The sequence below is a fragment of the Castor canadensis genome, chromosome 13 (assembly GCF_047511655.1).
Source record: "Castor canadensis chromosome 13, mCasCan1.hap1v2, whole genome shotgun sequence".
NCBI lineage: Eukaryota > Metazoa > Chordata > Mammalia > Rodentia > Castoridae > Castor > Castor canadensis.
In genome coordinates, this window is record NC_133398.1 from 78,870,627 (window position 1) to 78,894,023 (window position 23,397).

Here is a 23,397-nt window from a genome sequence, read left to right on the forward strand (position 1 = left end):
TGTAAATCTTCTAAGTCTTTCCGGAAGTGGCGGTAAATTAATACAAATCCAGGCGAGAGGTGAGAAAAGGAGGTAAAATCACGACCCTGGGGCTCTCCTCTCAGCCCTTTGGAAAGACTTGCCTTTGCTGCCAGGGACCCTGGAGGTTACGGATGAGAGAACCCGGAGGCGCTAGGACCTGGCTGGCGCCTGGCTATGGCCTCTTTGGGGAGGGCGGAGGAGGGAGAGGAGGAGGGGGATGTGGGAAAGGAGGGGTGTTAAGGGGGGTGTGGGGGGAGTCATTTATGCAGAGCAGGCGCTGCTGCCATTGCCACTCGCACTCCTAGCGCGCTGCTCGGAGAGCCGGAGGGTGCGCAGGGAGCCAGCGAGCAAGCACTGGGAGCCCGGGCCAGCAGAGGGGGCGCCGGTTCGCTGCCTGCACCGCCCCCGCCGGTCGTCTCGGCCGCTCTCTGGGGCCCAGGGAGGAGCAAGAGCGATCGGAGAGTCAGGGATCGGAGCCGGCGAGACCCAACTGCTGAGGGCGCCAGCCCCACTCAGCCACCTCCAGCTCCCAAGCCGGGGAGCGCTCGCTGACCGCCCCGCGGGCCGGAGAGCAGGGAGCAGCGGTCCCCGCAGCCCCAGGGATGGTCTAGGGGCCGCCCCGGCTCTCCGCTTCCAGCCGATCGCCCGAGGCTGCGAGCCGCGGGGCTGCGCGCCTGGGCGGCCCAGGCCGGAGAAGTTAGTTGTGCGCGCCGCTTAGTGCGCAGAGCCAGCGAGCGAGCCAGTGAGCCAGTGAGAGAGGCAGCGAGGCGCCAGGACCATGGGCTGGGGCTGGGGAAGCCGCTGCTGCTGCCCGGGACGGCTGGACCTGCTGTGCGTGCTGGCGCTGCTCGGTGGCTGCCTGCTCCCGGTGTGCCGGACGCGCGTCTATACCAACCACTGGGCGGTCAAAATCGCCGGCGGCTTCCCGGAGGCCAACCGCATAGCCAGCAAGTACGGATTCATCAACATAGGACAGGTAACGAACGACTTGGCTGGCCTGGCCCTACGTCCCGAAGCTGGTGGGAGCTTCTGGTCTCCTCCACTTCGGCCCCCTCCCCCTCTTCCAGATGTGCGCTTGCAGCTGTTGCCCTAACTCTTGGGCGATGCTCTCGCTCGCGTGCGCGCTCTCTCTCCCTCTCCTAGACACACAGTCACACACATACACCAAAGTTGCCGGGATTCCTGTTTTGTTCACTTGGTTTTTGTTGTTGTTTGTTTGTTTCTAAATTCCTCAAGACAGGTAGTGTCTCTGGAAGGATTCAGACTGTCCCCTTGGTGTTTCAGACTCCACTGGATCTTTTGACCTGGAAAGACTAGGAACATTAGTGACTAGAGGAAAGGTCTTTGCGGGTGGCCGGGGTGGGTGGGGGGTGGTGGTAGAGAACTCTTTCAGGAGTAAAGGGCGAAGCCCTGGTGCGGGCCGGGGAGGAAAAGCCTTTCCTGTTCCAACCTGAATTTAGCCCCAAGAGAAGTTTCTTCTTGGGCGAGAGAACCGCTGGGCACCGAAGACGCTGGCGCGCGGGGACTAAGCTGGAGGGGTGGAGAGAGGAAAGGGGAGGGAAGAGGGCGGGACACTGCGTAACCGCGGATTTCGGGGGGAAACCTCACCGTTTCCTTGCCTTGTGAGGGATCCGCGTGGGGGCCCCAGGTGGGGAGGGTGAAGGAGTAGGATGGGAAACTTCAAAAAGCCACTGACAGGGTTCTGCTCTGGGAAAATGGATAGGCTTCCCTTGGGGGTGCAACGTGCCGGTACCCAATGGCGGCGAGCTGGGACAGGAGTTGGGGGGGGCCTGCAGGGTTTGGGGGGAGTGCTGCGTGCGGGTTTTCGCGGAGTTGCTATGCTGGGGCGGGGGGAAATGCCAACCAACAAAGCGAGTGATGTTAGAGGATGGTGGGCAGTGTAGAACATTTGGAGTTATTGAGGGCTAAAGGGTACCGGTTTCCTCGTTCTCTCTCCCCCTCCCCCGCTTCGAGAAATAGAGGTGGAAAGGGCTCTGTGAGTAGGTGCCATAAGATGACCCCTCCCGCAAACTTTTCTGGGCTGTCTCGAGGAGGGGTTCTTGGCCTGGTGCAGGCACCAATCAGCTTGGGTACTAGGAGAGGTCAATGGTGGGAGGGGGCGCGCTTTGGGGACCGCTCGCCCTGTACGCTCCCTATGTGCTCTGCCAGGCGAAGAGAACTGAAGGTGCCGTTTGGTGCCGCCGGAGGAAAGGAGCACAGATGGTTTCTGATGCCATTTGCCATTCCGCTCCACGTCCAGGAAGGCGGGACAACCCGCCCCCCTGGGGGACGCGGCACCCCGCGAAGGAGAAGCAGAGCTGCTGTCTCTGTCTTTGCCGCTCGAAAAAGCTGGGAATGCTGACGGTTCTGGGCGAGGTCTTGCTCTTTGCCCTCCCAGAGGGAGGACATAATCAAGAGAAAAAGTCCTGTGAAGGACAGAGACCAGGGCAAGGGGCATGGTTTGTGGAAGAAAACAGTCCGTCACATGTTTTCCAGAGACATCTCAGGTTCAGCTAACACTGAGCGTCTGTCGTATGCTAAGCATATTTGAAAGGATAAGGCCTTGAACATCCATTTCTTTCTTAATTTAAGAAACGACGTTGTTTGGTGTTATTCTTAACATACAGCAGATGAGGGAACCAAGACTTTTGAGAAGTTGGCCCATGCAATGATTTAGACCTAGGACTGTAGTCCGTCCTTCTCCCCAACCCCTACCTCATGAATCCTGCCTTTTAGTGAATTGCTCCATCCAGTGTGGAGAAGGAAAGAGAAAAATAAATTCCCTATTTCCCTGAATTCTAATTTAGTGGTTCAGTAAGCTGGAAGCAAATAACCAGTCATAATTCACAGATACTTAGTTCAGACAAACCTGGACTTGTTGACACTAAGAAGCTTCCTGACTTGCAATGAGCAGACACCTGTATCTTCTAGAACCTAGGTACTGTAGGATCTGGCAGAATCTCTAGTGAGGAGAGAAATTGTCATCCTACTCACTTTGGGACAAGCACACTTGTCAGCCCCCCTGACTTTTTACAAAGGGCCTTATAATGAAGACCCATGGCTTTTTATTTTTAAAGTAATACTATGAAAGTCTACATACAGATAACACCAACTGCTGTTTATTGTGGTTTTTACAACCCCAGTCAAGAAATTTAGTGCTTACGAAGGTTACAGAGGACCTCTTGAATTGATGCCATTATTAATGTAAAAAGATCCTCTATTCTACAGTGTAAAGAATTCCTCTTCTAGATCAAAGGAGCATAAACCTATGTGGAGTCTCTGGGGTGGTAAATTGAGTTTGCACGTGCGATATTACTGCACTGTAAGGGCCAAATGCATTTCTTATTCATCCTTTACTGCATTGGTCTTTTAATATTTTAGACATCCTTTTGTTATTCTTTCTTTCCAGCAATAAACCAGCTGTGGTTCAGCAGAGGGCAGTCACTAATTGCCAAATGTCTCTGGAATGTTCTCCTGTTTTTGCCCAGTTGGGTTTGGGGGTGGGGGGGTCTCATCTCATGTGTTGAAAATTGGAACTAACGCTTATTATTTCTGAACTCATTTACTATTCTGGTAGTATTTTTGATATGTCCAGTATGCTACTCTAGATGAATAAGGTAGTGAATTTTCCCACAGTAAAGCTACATTTTTGACTGTCTACTCAGAATATCAATGTAATGTTTTATGTAGCATCTTAGCATTTAAAAGTCACTAGAGGTAAAATTTCTGGCCTGGAAATTCGAATAGAACAAAATAAGTATTCCTCTTCTGTTCATGAAAGATAGGGTGTGCAATAAAAACAAACTAGCAAAATGGAAATACTTGATTTCTATACGACAACAATAAGGGGGGGGGTTCTTGCCTCTGGTTATAGGGATAGTATTACTCTTTCATAGGTTTTCACAAAATATTTATGTTTTGTGAATGGCTATGCCTTGAAATTCCGAAGTGACACCTAACCATAACAATAACCAGTCATTGTTATTATGTCAGTGTACATTATATTTTCATGATATTAGTATCAGTTATGGAATGCCTTACTTTTCTTCCCCTAGGAGGTGCTCTACTCTGCATAGTCCTCTAAGTATCTAGTACTACCAGCACCTGCTGGGCTGGCTGAGGGTGGGAGGTGTGCATGCCTATTGACTTGCATGGACAAGGGGAAAGAGGCCTTTGTCCTCTGTACTAATCTCACTAAGCATCATGTGCTCTGATCCTTTGAGCTAACAATCTTCTGGTTAGAGAATTGAAATGATGTAAAGGAATAAGACCGGACCTATTGTTCATTGTAGACTTTCACTGTACTGGATCTATTATAGAGGAATTAGTTTCTGGTTATTTGAATCCAGGGAGAAGATCCTTGTGAAGAGAGGGTTTGCAGTGTGTAATTGCTATATTTGTCATTCTATGAGTTGCCTATAATCCTTGATTCCAGTCCTGAAATTAATAGTAGCACTTACCCCCATCATGTAAATTATCTTGAACAAGACTCCAGAAAGATAAAAGCACATGCAAGCCATACTGGAGAAATATTTTACCTGGAGTCCCCATTGTCAGCATGTGGACTTGGAAACTGCAGACACCACTTGCAAAGCTGTGAAAGTGGAAAAGTCACTGAACTTAAGGAGCCCTGTTCCTTCATCTGTAAAATGATAAATCTCTAAATAATAGAGTTAGCTAACTATGCATTGCTCAGCACATAGTTAGACTTGCAGTAAAAGATTTGTTAAATCTGAATCAGCGGAGGAAGGTTGAGATAAGTGAATGCTAAACCTCTTTTAGATATGGGAAAAGGAAGACATTTTAAGAGTGGAAGATTAGGAAAATAATAATTCCATTTATTTATTTATTTGGTGGTACTGGGGTTTCACTCAGAGCTTCGTACTTGCTAGGTAGGCACTCTACCGTTTGAGCCATGCCCGCAGTCCAGAAGTCCAGAAAAATAAATTTTTGATAGCCAAGTTAAGGTAGCTTTGTAGACCAGAAAAAATGATTTTCTGTCTAAACTAACAATTTAAAATTGTATAAAATAGCGTTATGTTGGAAATCAGGACTGATTTTCCATGCAGTGCCTTCTTTCCTCATTTATCTGTGCATTAAATCTTGTAAGATAAGCTTGCAGGAGATGGAGAAACAGGAAGAAAAATATCTGAAGAATGATTATTTTATAAAGCTTCTTACCTTGGTTTATTATGTGAAATCATAGTTCTGGGTACTTCTGGATCCTACTTGAAATAGCGAACATGGCCTGCCTGATGGGTTTTATGGGAGAGTGGACTGTGCTCCCCTAGTAAATTCTTAAGCATTTTGTGTGATACATCTGGTTTTGCACAGGGCAACTCTTCACACCCAAGAACCTCAGCCCTGACCTCAGCTAACTGCTTTCTCATGAAGTAAACGGAGGGAGAATAGGAGAACCTTGAATGGAAAAAGTCACTTAGAGGTCATGGCCTGATGGTGGTGGGTCTGTGGCATTAGTATCGTAGACCAGGAATGGCTTGGATGCGGCTGTTGGGGATTTGGGGAGTCTGTTTGAAATAAAAAACTGCATTTTTTGCTGAGCCTCAAAGCAGCTGAATTTGCCTTATCACTCTCTTTCATGGGCTGATATCCAGAGGTTTTAACCTTAAAGGTCAGCCAGAGAAGCAGAGTAGTATGCTGGGAAAATGTCCAGCTATGTGTGACTCTGGCTGAGAGGGTGTCCTGACCCTGAAATATCCCTTGGGCTGGGAGGGGTATTTGTGTTGTTGGTTCAAGCTCTGCAAAGCCGTGATTGGGTTTTCTCCAAGGCTGAAGTATCTCTAGGTATCTCTGTGACTCAGGACTATAAAACTTTGTCTTCCTGTACATACATATGCAAATATATACATGCATATGTGTTTGTCCATTCATTGTCGTTTTTATCAAAATAAAATTTGCACAGAATTTAGAGTGAAATTACTCATATAGTATTGTCACTAGCTTCTACAGATCGCATCTCTAAATTTGAGGATACCAAGGAGGAACAGTTAATGTTAGTAAATTCTCACATTTGAATTAATCCTGGCAGGAAAGTGAGACCAGAAAGAAAATAAGAGCAGAAATTGGGTTTGAGTGAAACTCCAGGGTCATTTATTAATCACCCCAATACTCAGGTCATCATTTTTCAAATAGGGATCCACAATACTTGTTCATCCACCTCACATGATTGTGGTGAAAATCAGGTATCCTAATAATAAGAATGCATAGATGGCTACACAAGGGATGGAGAACATCACATATTCTATAAGGACACCAGGGAGCTGTAAAAGCTGATCAAAGGAAAATGAAGGAATGCTGTGGTTAATGGGGGTTTCCACAGTGGAACAGTTTGTGAGTTTCCACATTCTTGTGATTGCCCCTGAGGATATAATGGGGGCTGAAGCAGGAGAGAGAAATGACCCAAACAATGTATGCACATGTGAATAAATGAATAACAAAAAAAAATGGGGGCTGAAAGGGAGAGGAGTCAGCATGGTGCCTCATTCTCCCTAAGAGTTTAGGGGTGGTTATGTTTTCCCCCTAAGAGCTGTGGACACAGGTATGGGTGTGGGGCAACAGACCATATAAAGTAGAGGTTGCCAGACTTTTGAGTTAAAGAATCAAAATACGGCCTTTTAGGTCAGATGCCGGTGGCTTATGTCTGTAATCCTAGCTACTTGGGAGGCTGAGATCAGGAGGATTCAGGTTCAAAACCAACCTGGGCAAATAGTTCTCAAAACCCTTGTCTCTTAAAAATAACCAGAGCTTTGCAAGTGGGATGCCCTGAGCATATAATATAATATAATTACTATATATATATATATCTTTTTTAATTTAATTTGGCTCCAATGTGAGTGGGTATCCAAGAATAGTGGGAAATAAAACTGAAACGTTGATAGGCCCATGAGGGATATAGATGTGACTCTTAATGCAAGTGTTGAGAATCCAACTCATACTGCTTACATAAACTAACAAACAAGGGGATAAACATGCAGGTTTAAACAGATCCTCGTGACTTTATGTGCAGCTCTGAAGATAGAAGGTGAGACTTTTTGCAACTAATGCTTATCCAACCTGCACTTTCTTCATGGCAATATCTATACCGACCTAAACCGACATTAATTATAGCATTATCAAGGGCAACTATGGAATGTTGCCCTTGGTCCAGGTAGGGGTGTATGTAATATACTGCAGCATGTGCTCTACTGTATTTTTTTTTCATCTGAAGGATTCTGGGATCTGAAACATCTACAGCCAAGTTTTAAAAAAAGTTATTGTGGGTCTGCCCAGCTGAAAAGCCAGAGGTAGTACTAATAGCTACTATTTCTCCATTTTCCAGTATTAGCTTCATTCTCAGACAAATGCTTTCCACAAAGAAGCACAGTTCTTCTTAGTACCTCTCTTACCTAGTATTGGAAAGACTCCAGTTGGTCTTGATCATTGAGGGAGGTCATGTCCCCATGTTCTGGCCAGTCTCTTTGTCCAGAGGTGTAGCAGTACTTGGGTGGGTCAGCTTAAGGCACATGTCCAGCCTTGAAGTGTGGGAGATGTTGACCTTTACTAGGCAGTCCAACATTTGGGGAGGGACAGTTCCCTAAAGGAAAATGAAATGCTGTTACTTGAATAAGGGAAAACAGATGTAGGACAAGGAATGACCCCAGTATGAATCAGATTATATAAGGGCATAAATGCCTATGCTAGGGAGTTTCAACATTACTAGGAAGGGTAAGATGAAGACCCACAAAGAGAGGCAACAACCTGTTGATTTGACAAACATGACAGTCCACCAGGTTACGTACAGATCACAAGCCATTCTGCATTCTCAAGAAGCTGGACGTTATTCCTCTCAATGATCATTCAGTAAAACCAGTATGAATGGAGCTCTGCACAGTGTAGTATGGTGCAGTCATGACTGTGGGAGTGCACATAAGGAGCTGGAATAGGCAGAAAGCTATCGTGCTGCCAAAGGTTATTGTTAATGAAAACAAAAGCTGTGGGATTGGAAAGATTTGGAAGTTCATATGGAGGTGGATTCAACAGGGATGAGGAGGTGGGAGAAAGTGAAAATAGCTGCAAAATTTAAGTCTTGGGACCAGGAGAATGAATGATGTTCTCCTTTTTAGAATCAGGACAGTCTGCAGAAACATTTTAAAGAACAAAAACAGGAGCATGCCTGTAATCCAAGCTATTCAGGAGGCTGAGTCAATAGGAGGACTGTGGCCCAAGGCTGGCCCAGGCAAAAGTGCAAGAACCTATATGAAAAACACACTAAAAAGTAAAAAGGACCAAGTGGGGGCATGGCTCAAGCCTGAGGCCCTGAGTTCGAACCCCAATGCTGCCAAAATAAGGAACAAAAATGTAGTCTCAGCATTAGTTTCTTTTAAAATGTATTGTATATTTTAAGGTATGCAACATGATATTTTGATATGTATGCACACACACTTTATATTTACATATAGTGAAATGATTACTCCAGGTAGGTAAATTACCGTAGCACCTTCTATGATTATCTTCCTTTCTGCTTTTTATTTATATGAGTAACTAATATAATATGAGTGACTAAAATGTAGCAAATTTTCCTTAAATGGTAAAATATTATTACCTGTAGTACTCCTACTTTAGATTACTAGATGTATTTGACCTACCTTCCCACTTCCTCTCCCTCCCTAATCCTGATAACCGTCATTCTAATCTGTTTCCGTATACCTGACTTTTGTGTCCTTCAGAGTCTTCTTAGAAGTGAGACTATCAGCAGCCTTAGATTAGCAGCAACCTCTTGGCAGGTAGAATTGTCCACTAGGTGGAGAGAATTTAGCTCAGGAAAGAAGTAAAGATCCTCTGCAGGTGACCTTTGCACCTCATAGAAACAAAACTGTAAGTACGTAGGATTGCTAAGGGATGAAGCATGAGGAGAAAGAGATTGAAAGGAAAGAGGGAGGAATGTTTCTACTTGGGGAGCAAAAGAGAAAGGTAACAGGTGAAGGGGACAGGGAGGCAGGAAGATGCAGAGTGAAAGAGCTTCAGGAAGAAAGGATGCCTCAGTTAGAGGGCAGGTAACAGTGAAACATGCCCTAGGAGAATCAAGAATGATGGGTATTATTCTTAAGAAGATTTCCTGTGTTCTCAGCTCCAGTGAGTGATGGTGGAGTGGCTGTCAGGTTGTGAGGCTATCGAGTATGGCTGTAAAAGCTTTTCATTGTGCATCTGCTTCTACAAACCTTCCTATGTACCCATACTCTCTCCCTTCATGTTTTTCTTGTCAGTTTATTGGGGTGGTTAGGACCATAAATCTAGAACCAGAAAGCTTTGAATTCTGATGCTGCTACTTTCTAGCTGAGGGACCTTAGGCAATCATCTTAAGCTGTCTGTGTCTCATATCTTTCATATGGGAAAGGAGAGAATAACAGTATTTCCCTTAAAGGATTAGTTAAAACTAGCTTGTGACTAGCACCTGCACAAGTTACATCCTTTGTGAATGTCAGTTATATCTTTTTCTCTGTGTGCTGTTGTACTGGGTATTGAACCCAGGGCCTCACAAATACTAGACATTCTACCACCACTTGACTCATATCCCTAGCCCCTTTTTGTTTGTGTTTTGTTTATGTGGTAGGGTCTTGTTAACTTTGTCTGGGCTGACCTCCAACTAAGGATCTTCCTGTCTCTACCTTCTGAGTTGCTGAACTAACACATCTGCCATCAGTTATGTATCTTTTGAAAAATTGCTTTAAGTGCACTAACTCATTTCACCTCCATTAATTATTTTTTCATGTCCTTTTTCACTTTCAGATATATCCAAAATTGAAAAAGAAGTAATGGTTATCATAATTGTGTGTGTGTATGTGTGTGTGTGTGTGTGTGTGTGTGTGTGTGTGTGTGTGTGTAATCACACACCTATCCTTCCACTAGCCAGTGAGTTCCCTAAGTATAAGATGGTACCTAATTTGTGTTTGTGTCCCTGTTACATAGAACAGCACAAGGTCCAGGGAAGCACAGTGGTTAAGTGGAACAGGAGACACAAAGGACTTAGGTAGAGAGGGAGAGGTTAGAAAAGGAAAGGCAACATTGGTGTCTGAACACTCAGAGAATGAAAGGAGAGTAGAGAGTGTGAGGAGTTCATACTGGGATAGAAAGTGAGCTTGTGGGTGGAGTGACCCCTTCTCTTTGTCACTGAAGAAGGTGAAGGCCACCTGTGGATGACTGGGTACTGGGTCAAAGTGGTGTCTGGATGTTCCAGTGTTTTGGAACATTTTTAGGAAATTCTGATAAGAATCCAAGCTAGGTCACTATAGAATGAATTGCCAAATAGTAACAAGGTTATTAGCTGCTTGTACTTAGCTATTGCTCATTGAGTAGAAATTAAACAAATGAGTGGAAAAAAATAAACCATTGATTGAATGGTTTTGCATTATTTTGTTCTTTTCTCACTAATGCTTTTGAGATTAGAAAAGGACACATCGGGAAGTTAGCATCAACCAGGGAGAGATGGCAAAAAGAAAATCTGTTCACAAGTGAGTGAACAGTTTTTGAATACAAGAGCACCATTTGAAATGTAGTGGGGACAAAATAGGACTTGTGGACCAGAGGAACTGGGTGGATGTAGGGCTTATAAATTCAAAATAAAAATGTGGGGCCAGCTTGTTAAGTCATAGAAAGATAGAGCCATCCAGAGGTGTTTTCATAAACTACTAGTTAGAGCTATTCTGCTTGATCATAAGATCCAAGATGTGGACACACATGTGGGCTGTCCAGACAGGGAACAGGTGCAGGCTAATGGGTTGAAAGGAGTCAAGGAATGGAGACTAGCATAGTTGAATGGATATCAGTGTGGATAAAATGAGGATTCCAAGTAATTTGTGCTGGATTCCCACCGAGCAAATAAACATGAAGTTTGCCTCATCTTGCAGTTCTCCTTGGATAAATAGACATTATCTGCTTTACACAACTGTGTGCTATTATTTGCACTGCAGGTCCTGCACCAACTTAAGGGATAAAGACAGACACATAGGTGATTGCTTTCAGCTCCCAAATGTGTTTTCCATTATTTGACTTAACAACTGAAGATTGCATTGAGCGCTGAGTGTAGAAGAAACAGTATAAACAGAGAATGTAATATCAGAAATAATATTTAAGGATGATTTTTTAAATGGGTTGCATGTCCTATGTCACATTTTAATTTTACTTCTAGCGTAGGTTTTTACATACCCTACTTCCCATCTCTGTATTATAATAGATGAATATAACCAGAATTTATTCACGTCACATAGTTTGCCCTTTCTATGCATATTTTTTATGTAACACAATGAAGCTGAACTCTGAGTATGTCTTTTATGCATTCTTTTCCTAAACTTTACTGCTTTATAGGAGTATAGATATATTTTAAAATGTGGGTTTTCAAAATTATTTATACCTTCTTCTCTTTATAATATATAACAATTTAAGATTACTCTATGTAATAGATTAATTTTGTTTGCATTTATATGTTAATCTGTATGTTAATTTAGGATTTCATCACAAAAGAAGTATTAAGTTACTCTTATAATCTTCTCCGCATTATATCAGAAGTTAATTCTCTCCTGGGAAAATTATGTTTTGGATACCATGCAAGAATGGAAACTAAAATTTATTAAAATCTAGTCTTTCCTTGATAGTCTTCCCAGTGTCCCAATATATTTACAGGCTGATATTTTTATAATAAGTACTACATACATAAAAGGTCTGGTATTTTTCTATAATGAGAGGCTCTTACAGCTGTAAAAATACACCATTCTCTCCATATCGATGTTCCCAGACTTGTATCTTGTTTTCTCTAGTTGAATTTCTCAGCCAAAGTAAAGCTGGATAGCGCTCAGTACTCTGCATACAGTGCAAAGAAGGCAGGCAACTGCAGGGCCTTTCACTTTGTGAGCAAATGCCCATAACTGTGAGTTTAGAAGAGTGCTTCTTACTTATCCTGGGCCTGCTCAGGTTCCATTAACTGTGTGTGTGTGTGTGTGTGTGTGTGTGTGTATTTCTTGTGGGGGAGGGGATACATTAATTTCAAAGCCTCCCAAGGCAAAACTAAATTGTAGGCCACTTAGGATTTTTTACAGGTTAGGTTCCCCCTAGGGATCTTTGTATTGGATTAGACACCATAAACCAATTTAGCAGATGCTGCATTCTCTGACTCATCATAGGATGAGGATCCTGGGAACTAGTGAAGGGCACTCAGACTGAAACAGATGATTTGAGCCACCCTTTTAGGTCTTGCTCATCAGTAATTTGTCATGTACTTGTAAGGTGGTCTTTTTAAAAAAAAATTTTGGTAGTGCTGGGGCTTGAAGTCAAGGCCTTATTATGCTTGCTTATCAGGCACTCTACCACTTGAGCCACTCCACCAGCCTTGTTTTGTATTGGGTATTTTTGAGATAAGGTCTTGTGAAATATTTGCCTGGGCTGGCGTTGAACTGTGATCCCTCTGATCTCTGCCTCCCAAGTAACTAGGATTATAGGCATGAGCCACTGGCATCTATCCATAGGTTTTCTTTGTGAGAAAGGATTCATTCTATTCATTGATTTGTTTTAAAAAGTAGTTATTAAAGGACACTACAAAGAAAGTGAAGAAAACAACCCATAGAATGGAGAAAAATATTTGCAAATCATATTTGATGGAGAACTTGCATAAAAGTATATATTCAATAATAAAAGACCAACTGGTCAATTAAAAATGTGTGAATGGGTGCAACAGATCTGAGTCAACATTTCTTCAAAGAAGATATACAAAAGGCCAATATGCCCATAAAAAAATGTGTTCAGCATCATTATTTACCAGGCAAACCAAAGTCCAAACTTCAATGAAATACTAGTTTGCATTCATTAGGATGGCTATATCAAAAAAGACAAGCTGGGCATTGATGGCTCATGCCTGTGATCCTAGCTACTGTGGCGACAAAGATCAGGAGAATCAGGGTTCAAGGCTAGCCTGGACAAATAGTTCTTGAGACCCTGTCTTGAAAATACCCTATACAAAAAAGGGCCAGTAGAGTGACATAAGCCTGCCTCGAAATCATGAGACCCCAATTTCAAACCCCAGTGCTACCAAAACAAACAACAAAAACCAAAAATCAATTAATCTCAAGTGTTGAAGTAGATGTGGAGAAATTAGAACATTCATACACTGCAGGATGGGAATGTAACGTGTGACCACATTGGAAAGCAGTCTGGCAATTCCTTGAAAGGTTAAATGTAAAAGCTATCATGTAACCCAGCAATTTTATCCCTATGTATGTAGCCAAGAGAAATGAAAACATTTGTCCATATAAAAACTTGCAGACAACAGTTTGTGGCAGCATTATGATAATAGCCAAAAAAGTAGAAGCCAACTGTCTATCAGCTGATAAGTGAATAAAAAATATGGTATATCCATACAATGGAACATATAAAATGAATATAAAAATGAAGTTCTAGCCACCTAGAACTTCTCACACCTGTAATCTCAGTCACTCAAGGCAGAGAACAAGAGGATTGCAGTTCCAGACCAGCATGACAAAAAGTTAGTGAGAACCCCCGTCCATCTCAACAAAAGATGCCAGTTGTGATGGCACATGCTTGTTATCCCAGCTACATGGGAGGCATAGATAGGAGGATCAGGGTCTCAGGTCAACCCTGGGCAAAACCATGAGACCTCATCTGAAAAATAAACTAAAACAACAACAAAATGCGCTGGAGGCATGGCTCAGATGGTAGAGAGCCTGCCTACCTAACAAGTGTAAGGCTCTGAGTTCAAACCTCAGTACCACCAAAAGAAAAAAAATGAAGTTCTGATGTGGATAAACCTTGAAAATGCTAGGCTCAGTGAAAGGAACCATTCATAAAAGCCCACATATTGTATCATTCCTGTATAAAAGGTGCAAAATTGATAAATCTATTTGAAATTGAAGCTAGATTAGTGGTTGCCCAGGGCTGGAAGAGTTGAAGGGGAATGTTGAATGACTGCTGGTAGGTTTGACATTTCTTTGGGGGACGATAAAAATGTTGTAAAATTGATTATGACCATTTTTACACAACTGTGAATATATTGAAAACCATTGTAGTATCTTTTTAAGTGGGTGAATTGTAAGATGGGTGAATTATATCTATTAAACAGTTAAGTATAGCTATGAGTACTTATTTGTCAGTCATTCTAGTGGTCACAATCCAACATTTGTCTGCTCACACAAAGCTTATATTAGAGTGGAAAAGGAGACAGCTATAAGCTAGTAATGATATGAATAAAATAATTTCGAAGTGTAAGTGCTGTTGAAAAGCAAACTATGTTAGCAAACTAAAGAGTGATACAGAAAGAGAGAACTCCTTTAGATGTGTTGGGTCATGGATGAAGAAATTCTAGAGTACATAGATACCTGAATGTTAGGAAAGAACCAATTGCAAGGTACTCTGGGGGTGGGTCAAAGTTCATGCTGAAGAGATTGCAAATGCAAAAGTCCCAGGGAAGGGGGCCAGCTGATGTAGGTGGAGTCCAGTTAACAGAGCAGTGGTTAAGCTTGGGATTGGTGAAGATGGTTTTCATGTTTAATTTTGGTGCTCTCACTTTTCTGATCAGAAGCCACCAGTAACTCCCATTGATCTAGGGCATTAAGAAAAATTCAAGCCCGATATAGTTTCAGGCAAACTACCAAGGTACAATCCCCACTGACCAACAGACACTTAAACAATGCCTTCAGGAATGTGAAACAGGTCGTGTTAAGGGGAGGACTCTAGAGGGAGGGGGAGGGCAAATGAAGAAGGTAAAGGAGGGTGTATGGTTGATGTTCTTTCTATATAAGAATGAGTATGGAACATTGAAACCTGTTGTAGTTATTTTAAGAAGGGGAATGGGGTAGGAGCAGAGACTAATGGAGGGGATGAACCAAAGTGGGATATAATATATGTACATATGGAAATTTCACAATGAAACCCCTCGGAATAACTACCATATACTAATGAAAATGTTTCAGAAACAATAAAGAAAAAGTCCTTCCAGAGTTGGAGATGTGACTTAGGTAGTAGAGCACCTGCCTAGCAAGCACAAGCCCTATGTTCAAACCTCAGGACTGCCAAAAAAATAAAAGAAATGAAGAAGGGGAATTTCCTAAAAGCCTGTATATATTTGTCCTGAAATGTTTATTCCATCATCTCTCCTATTCTGTCCCTTAATAACGCCAAGGTGAACCTACCATTGTTCGCCAGATTCCATGCTGAATGCTTTCCCATTTCTGTGCTAGTCTTTCTATCTGGATATTTACCTGGTCCATTGCTCTTCTGGAAATCCTATCTTCTCAAATTTCACCTCTTTACCTATACCTTCCTCTAGAAATATAGGCAAAATAAAGGTACAGGTAAAATTAGTTTGATGTTCCAACTCGTTGATTCCCATAGTAGTTTTCCCAAAATTCTCTTAGGAAATTTACTATAGTTAATTTTTTCTTTCATTGTTTTCTTCTCATGGGGGACTTAATTATTACTCTATAGCATGTAGTACATGAAGTCTCAATCTATAGAAGGAATTATTAAATATTAGTTGAATCCTAAAGTATTTTACAGGCATGCACTGTATATGCAAAATAAATCCAAGCACTGGAGAAAAATTGTGTTTAAAAAAAAAAAAACTCTACAGCCCAGTCAATAAGGAAAGCTAACAATAGGAGAAGGGGACCAGGAACTAGAGAAAAGATTAGATCAAAAAGAATTAACCTAGAAGGTAACACACATGCACAGGAAATTAATGTGAGTCAACTCCCTGTATAGCTATCCTTATCTCAACCAGCAAAAACCCTTGTTCCTTCCTATTATTGCTTATACTCTCTCTACAACAAAATTAGAGATAAGGACAAAATAGTTTCTGCCGGGTATCAAGGGGGTGGGGGGGTGGTAAGGGAGGAGGTGGGGGCAGGGGGGAGAAATGACCCAAGCATTGTATGCACATATGAATAATAAAAAAAATAAGGAAGGCTAATAAGTGCTTAGTATATTCCATAAAGAGGTACAGTACAAAGCAGTGACGTTGGACAGATGAGTCACTGTGCGTGGACTCTGAAGTCCAGGCTTCCTGGGAAGTAGCCGAACACTTAATCTCTTAGTGCTTCAGACCTTGGCATTGTCCACGGGGCCATTCTTTCTGATTTTGAATTCCATGAACATTCTTTGTGTGAGAATCACAGCACTTAGTGTGATAGTATCCACTCTGAGAGCCAAGTCCCAGGTCCTCCTAGGAATGGGATCGCTTCTCCATGTTTCCCTGCAAACCCCAGAGATCCTGCTACCTATGATAATGTCCCTGAAAATAGCAGCAGAAGTCTTGTGTCTATTGGAGAAGTGGAACAGCATAGAGACCCCCCATGAAAGGACTGGTCAATAAAAAATATAGTTTCAGATCACAGGAAGAGTTGACTGTAGGAAAAGTGGAAGTAATAAACATAGTTCTGTGCCCTTGAAGGCTCTCCAAGCTCTGTATAAAATGCGCAGTAGAATCTCATGGTAGTCACAGACTCATGGCATGGCCCACCTGGACTGGTCATTTTGAGACGCCAAAACTCTGAAGTTAAATCTGCATGAGAGGAAGGATTGCAGACTCCAGAACAAACACACATAAATTTAGACGTGCAGCTTATTCCTTAAGGAGTGGCTTCTGAAATATCCTTGGAGATAGGAAACAAACTCAAGACAACCAGCACAAATATTCATTGGGAGTGAACTCCCTTTAATTACAGAAGGAACATTCTCTTGCTTGGGTAACTGTGGCCAGAAGTCAGTCTTTCAATTGAGATGGGGCTCCCATCTGGCCTATTCAATTTTATCAGATCCAGGCCTCAAATGACCAGGCCCTCAGGTTTAGGCAGATAGAAGGAAAGATGGGCTCAATTTTCTGGGTCAGATGGAAGACGGGAAAGCTGAGTGTTCTCATAAGATAGATAATTTGAGAGTAGAGCTATTTCCTCCTCTCAATTGTGACAGTGTCAGTAGCAAAGACCTTTGTAACATTTTGTTTGGACTATTGCATGAATTAAGATTTGTCCCACTTGGTTTCCTCTTTTAATCTGGTCCAAAAAAACTTTATTTTCTTTCTCTTCTTCCTGTATTCTTCTGTGTTTTCTGCTATGGCCTGCTTTTTTGCCTCCACTCATGTCATTCTCACGGTCTGGACAGCTTTTGTTCATTCTGAAAAGCCCTTCTCAGAAGTGAAACAGCTTGTGGCTAGCACCTCCAGCATTTAACTATCGTCTACCTTAGGTGCTTCTTTGTATTGGCATTTGACAGTTTCATCATGCATGCAACTTATCTTCCTTGTTTTCTTTCTATCCATCTATCATTTCATCATCTTTTCTTTTAAGCTCTGCAGATAGATGTTAATTCCTTTAAAAATGGGATTTCTGTCTGGTTTATCTTTATATTCCACATGGCACTTAGAAGGGTGCTCTGTCATTAAAATGCCCTCAGAAACATATTTTGAAATAGACTGTTCAGTAAAAAAGGCAGGGAGTATAGAGAGGCTACCACAGTCATTATTGTATTGTCCACTGAGTATTTCTGATTCTCCTCCTGACCATGGAATAAAATTAATTTCTCTATATTTAGAGTAAAGTGTAACAAGGTGACTTCAGTTGACTAGTGAAATGTGAGTAGAAGTGACACATGTCCCTTCATTAACAGTCAGTGAATGACTGGTGGCCACGAGCATCTGCCTGAGTGATTGGCAGAGCTCCAGGGGGCAGATGTTTCATTAGGCCGAGTCCTCAAGGGGGTTTCATGAGCAGCACTAGGGGTACATGGTGGGCAGTCACGTGAACTAGAAATAAACCTTTGTGGTTTCAAGTTGTAAGTTTCATAGGGTTAATTGTTACTGCAGTGAGACTTTGCCCATGCTGACTAATGCAAAAGTCCAATCTCAGTCTCACCTTAGCTTCATTCATACCATAGACTAAGATGGGTGATGAAGGGAGAGAAATAATTATATGATACTCTGGATGAGAAGGCTGTAATTTAAAATGGAGCCCCAATTTACATTTTGCTCATTATTCCATTAGTAATGCTGTCTGTCAAAAAACAAAACAAAACAAAAAACCCCAGGAACCAGATATTAGGTCTCTGCAATATCTATTGTACATGCAATTCTATTGTTTAGAGGAGATTTGAAATTTCCTGAAAGAAGCCCTGTGAAGATCCAGGATCTCAGTTGTCCTCAGACTTGCTTCTTTGCCCTCATGTTACATACCGGCCATGCCAGTTTTATTTATTTATTTTATAATCCCATAAATTTATTTATTTATTTTTCTTTATTAATTTATTCATATGTGCATACATTGTTGGGGCCATTTCTCTCCCCTGCCCCCACCCCCTCGCTTCCAGGAAGAACCTGCTCTGTCCTTTTCTCCAATTTTATTGACAAGTAGACATAAGCAATTATAAGAAAGACATAGTGTTTTTACTAGTTGAGATAAGGATAACTATACAGAGAGACTCCTAGCATTGCTTTCATGCACAAGTGTATTACAACCCAAATTGATTCATCTCTACCTGACCTCTTCACTTCTTCCCGGTCACCTTCCCATATTGACCTCTGTCAATTTAAGGTTACTATATTAGCTCCTCTGCAGTGGGAACATCAAACACTTTCAAGTTTTGGGTCCTACCTATCCCCGTTCCTCCCATATGTGCTCTCTTCTTAGTGTGTGACCAAAGTCCAACAACATCGCTGCCTTTGCCCTAGATCTAAAGTCTGAATATGAGGGAGAACATATTTTTGGCCTTCTGAACCTCGCTAACTTTGCTTAAGATGATTCTCCAGTTCCATCCATTTACATGTGAATGATAAGATTTCATTCTTCTTCATGGCGGAGTAAAATTCCATTGTGTATAAATACCACATTTTCTTAATCTATTTGTCAGTAGTGGGGCATCTTGGCTGTTTCCATAACTTCAGCCATGCCAGTTTTTAGGGTGAAATTTATTCTGTGATTTCAGAGGCACCTGTTAATGACTGATAAGCCTCTTCTGAAAATTCAGGGTTTTTCTTGTCTTTTTTTCAGGAAGACAGACATTTAGTGTGTTGCAGTTGTCTTTTATTTTTCCTCATCAAATGAAAGTAATTTATTAACTCTGTATTTTGAAAGGCTGTTCGTCCAGTCTCACGTACTCAGGAGGCTGAGGAAGATTGCTTGAGCTTACGAACTCCAGGCCAGCCTGGGCAACACAGTGAAACATCAGCTCAGAAAAAAAGAGAAGGAAAAGTTTGTTTAATAGAGAACTCTCTCTGCTTGCCCATCACACTTGCTCATGCCTCCTCAGAGGGCCACATTGTGCTTTCAGAATTACGACACCCACTGCTGCAAAATTCACTTAAATTTGCCGCCCCTTTCCAGGAGGAAGTTATGCTTTCGTGTTGTAGAGGACTGGCTTCACAGCATGTGGGTATCTTGCACTCACTGATTTATGTGATGTGGACACAGTAGGGAACATCTGAGATGTAAAACGTGATGGCCTGAATTTCCAACTGTTGAAATGAATCCAAAGCAGCAGATTTTTCTTTTTTGGCAAGAAAGAATTGAAGTAACACACAGGGATTTGGTTGGCCGATTTGTGATCTGCTAAAAGTTGGAATAACTTAAAATGGGACAAGTAAGTGCTTCACAATGTGAAAACTGTTCTAAAGGGCAGGGTGTGCAGTCTTAGGCAAGTTAAGCACCAGCGAACTAGAAATATTTTGGAAAAAAATTGATACACTGCATGTGGACATGTACCTTTTTTCCTTTGCCAAAATATTCTTTTATCAAAGTAGTCAAAATTTTATTTTGCTCAACTTTATTCTCAAAAGGCAAAGACTACAGTGAACCCAGAAAGGCTGTCAGCCACTTTCTAGCTCCTTGCTGATGAGGGCCAGCTCTTCTCTCTTCACCATCATTCTGTTCTTCTACAGTAACTGGAAATACTTAGAATACGCACACTGTGCTGAGCACCGTACAAAGCAGCACAGAATCTTCCTACATTCGAGGAATTCATAGACTCACAGGCACAGGGTAGCAGCTTGCTTCAGAATAAGTCACCCAGAACTCATGGCTGAACACCATAATCCTTATTGTTTATGAGGCTGTGAGTTACGTAGTTTCTTCAACAACCGGTGGCTCACTGGAGGCTGGCTCTCTAAGGGTGACTTCACTTACATGCCTGGTGGTTGGTGCTGGCTGCTGGCTTGGGGGGGGTGTGTGTGTGTGTCTGTGTGTCTGTGTGTGTCTGTGTGTGTGGTGATGGATCTGGCCACGTCATCCAGCAGGCTAGATGAGGTTTCTCAGAGGGACAAGATATCTGGCAGCCAGAGAGGAAGACTTAATGAGCAAGTCCTTTGCAAATTTCTGCTCATGTCTTGTTTGCTAACATAACATTGGTCAAAATAAGTCACAGGACTAAGCCAAACTTCAAGAAATGGGGACACGAATCATATTAATCATCTCCTTTTCTTGGTGGTACTGGGGTTTGAACTCAGGGCCTTGCACTTGGTAAGCAGGCTCTCTACCACTGAAGCCATGTCCCCAGCCTTCAAATTCATCTCCTGATAGGGGGAGATATAAATAATCTGTGCCTGTGTTTTGCAATATAGAAAAGGATCTTGCTAATAGTCAAAGGTATAGGAAACAAGCGTGTGTCAGACAGTGGTAAATGCTATGGGTTCAAAATAGGGAAGGGGAAAAAATCAAACAAAAATCAGGAAGGACGGAATGTCTCAAAAATTGCTTCAATTAAAAAACTAGATAGCTAAGGAAGTCTTCATAAAGAAAGTATAAGCAAAGATCTAAAGAAGATGAGGGAAATGAGTAAGTCTTACAAATATCTGAAGGAAACACATTCAAGTAGAAGTAACAAAGGCTTTGGGCTGGAGAGCCTGGTATGTTGGAAGAATTGTAAGATCAGTGATGCTGAGCAAGCAAGGGTGTGGCTGAAGATGGTTAGAGAGATACAGCCTGTGGGCTGGGAGGGCAGGTAGGAGACATCCCATCCTGTGGGTTGATGCTTTTTCACATTTTAATGTACATTGGAGTCAAGTGGCAATCTTGTGAAGATGTAGATTCTGGTTTCATGGTTCCAAGATGGGTTCAGAGGTCCAACATTTCGGACAAGCTTCTGGTGTACTGCTGCTATTGCTGCAGTGGTGGTGGTGGTGGTCTGGGAACTCATCTTGAGGAGTGAACCTGTAGGTCTTTGAAGGCTATGCAAAGTGAGTGAGGAAGGAGACTCTTTGATAGCTTTGAGCAGAGTTGTGACCTGTTCTCTGTGACACGATAAGAGAAAGTCCTTGTTTAGAATATTTGAATACAGACATGTAAGAGAATGATGGTATTATGCAGTCTACTGGGGAGAAAAGCACTGTCTCGATTTTTCTTGCCAAAACTGCACTTACCTGAATGTCCTTTCATCCACAGAGGGCTGTTTTCCTCTACTCCTTTGGTGAACAAAGTGGCCTATCTCTGGACTCTTCCTCAACCCAGTCCCATACCAGGTCTTTTCTAGGGTGCCCCTGCTCTGCCTCCTTACAGTCAGTCACCCAAATCCTGATTCCTGGAGTTCTTTTCCCTTAGCCTGTCTTTCCTCAGCTCCCTTGCCCCATGTGGCTCTCCAACCTAATCACAGGGTCACAGAATCGGACCAGTTGGGCTGGGTGGGATCTTACATGTAGTAGTCCCCTTTTATCTGTGGTTTTGCTTTCTCGTGTTTCAGTTACACCAAGTCAACCTCAATCTGAAAATATTAACTGGAAAAACTCCAGAAATAACTAATTCATAAATGTTAACAATAACTTTTAAGGTAGTATACTACTTTAATTGTTCTGTTTTTTTACTGTTGATCTTTAAATCTATTACTGTGCCTAATTTATCATAAGTATCTATTTATAGGAGAAAACATAATATATAGAGAGTTTGGGTCTTCCTTTGGTTTAGACTCGCACTGGGAGTCTTGGAATGTGCACCCTGAGGAAAAAGGGCTGCCTCGTGCAGCTAGGTTGAGGGCCATTGTGCTCACTCCTCCGTAGCACCTGCTGTTCCTTAGAGCTCGGAGTTTCTCTTTCCTTGAGGAACCCACTGTTTCTCCATCTATTACCACCAAAACACATAAATCATTAGCTCATTTTCAACTCTATTGCATTTTGATGCTTCGATAGTGAGATCTTGACTAATTACAGCCCGTTTATATTTGAGGTAGGGAAAGATCTTTGCCTAGTTACAAACATGAATAAGTATTTGTTGATGCTTAATGTCAGATTTTATGCATGTGATGTAACTGACACTGAGCAGCCTGTCCACATAACAAATCTCTAAGTGAACCTCAGGGTCTTAACCAGGGGACCAGATATTGGGAACATGGACTGGGAGGTCATTTGGTTCCAGATTACATATTTATGACATATCCCAATGAGCCTATTGATACAGCTTTGTGCCCTGGCTGGAGTGAAATACAATGTCCACTTGACAATTTTCATTATATGTAGTCTTACTGCCATGTCCCACTGTTTATAGTATGCTAAGAAGTAATATACACTGTACATTCCAAAATTAGGGCATAGCTGTATTTTGGTATTACACGTAAACATTTAAATAAGTAAGCTACATATTTTGACATTTCCTTATTTTATAACACCCCAGGAGTCTCAAAATACACAAGTGGCCTGGGGTCTGGCTCAACCTCTGAGAGATCCTTCCAAAACTACTTTATGTGTTTCCCAAAAGAAGCCTTCCCTTTAAATCCAGCCAATGTATATATAAGTCATATTTAAGGGTTCTGTTTGTTCTTAAGTGACTTTTTCTATCTGAGTAGGAAATGAAGAAAAATAAAAGACAGTACAAAATACATCTGTGAATTGTGTCACAAATTTGCTGTATCTTCATGTACTGTGAGTGACTTGTCTGCTCATCATTAACTTGTAACAGATTTAAACTAATTATTAACTCAGCCAAATGGATCGACTTGAGTGTTATCATAAAGGGCTCTGAGATGTGAGAGTATGACAAAGTTCCATAAAGTTTATTGCTTGAATCTTGCTGGATCCAGCAATTCCATTAAGGAACTGCCTTTTGCCCTTACACTACCACATTGAATTTGGTTATTTACTGTTGGTAAGAAAGCTTGTGTGTGTATGTGTGTGTGTGTGTGTGTGTGTGTGTGTGTGTGTGTGTGTGTGTGTGTGTTTTCACTACTAGTAATTTATTTGTCTTGAAAGAAATGTCCCTCCTAATAGCCCATGGCTTTGGAAGACCCTTAGTATTAGTCTCTTAAAGTATAAGTGTACCTTAGCTAATTAGATACATTGGGTTTTAGAGTTGGGAGCAATGATGTCACCTAGCCCCCTCATTATAAAAATGAAGAATCTGAGTGCCC

General features: G+C 42.1%; 1 protein-coding gene across 4 annotated transcripts in view; it reads left to right on the forward strand.

Moving 5' to 3' along the window:
* The first annotated feature begins 285 nt into the window (after positions 1 to 285).
* The window catches only part of Pcsk5 (proprotein convertase subtilisin/kexin type 5), a 413,349-nt gene continuing 390,237 nt past the window's right edge, over positions 286 to 23,397 (forward strand). Inside the window, exon 1 of one of the 4 annotated variants that reach the window (XM_074052070.1) lies at positions 286 to 997. In XM_074052070.1, the coding sequence (XP_073908171.1) occupies positions 800 to 997 (198 nt within the window). In that variant the 5' untranslated portion in view covers positions 286 to 799. The remainder of the gene's footprint in view (positions 998 to 23,397) is intronic. The other 3 variants (XM_074052071.1, XM_074052074.1, XM_074052072.1) reach the window with 3 other exon arrangements.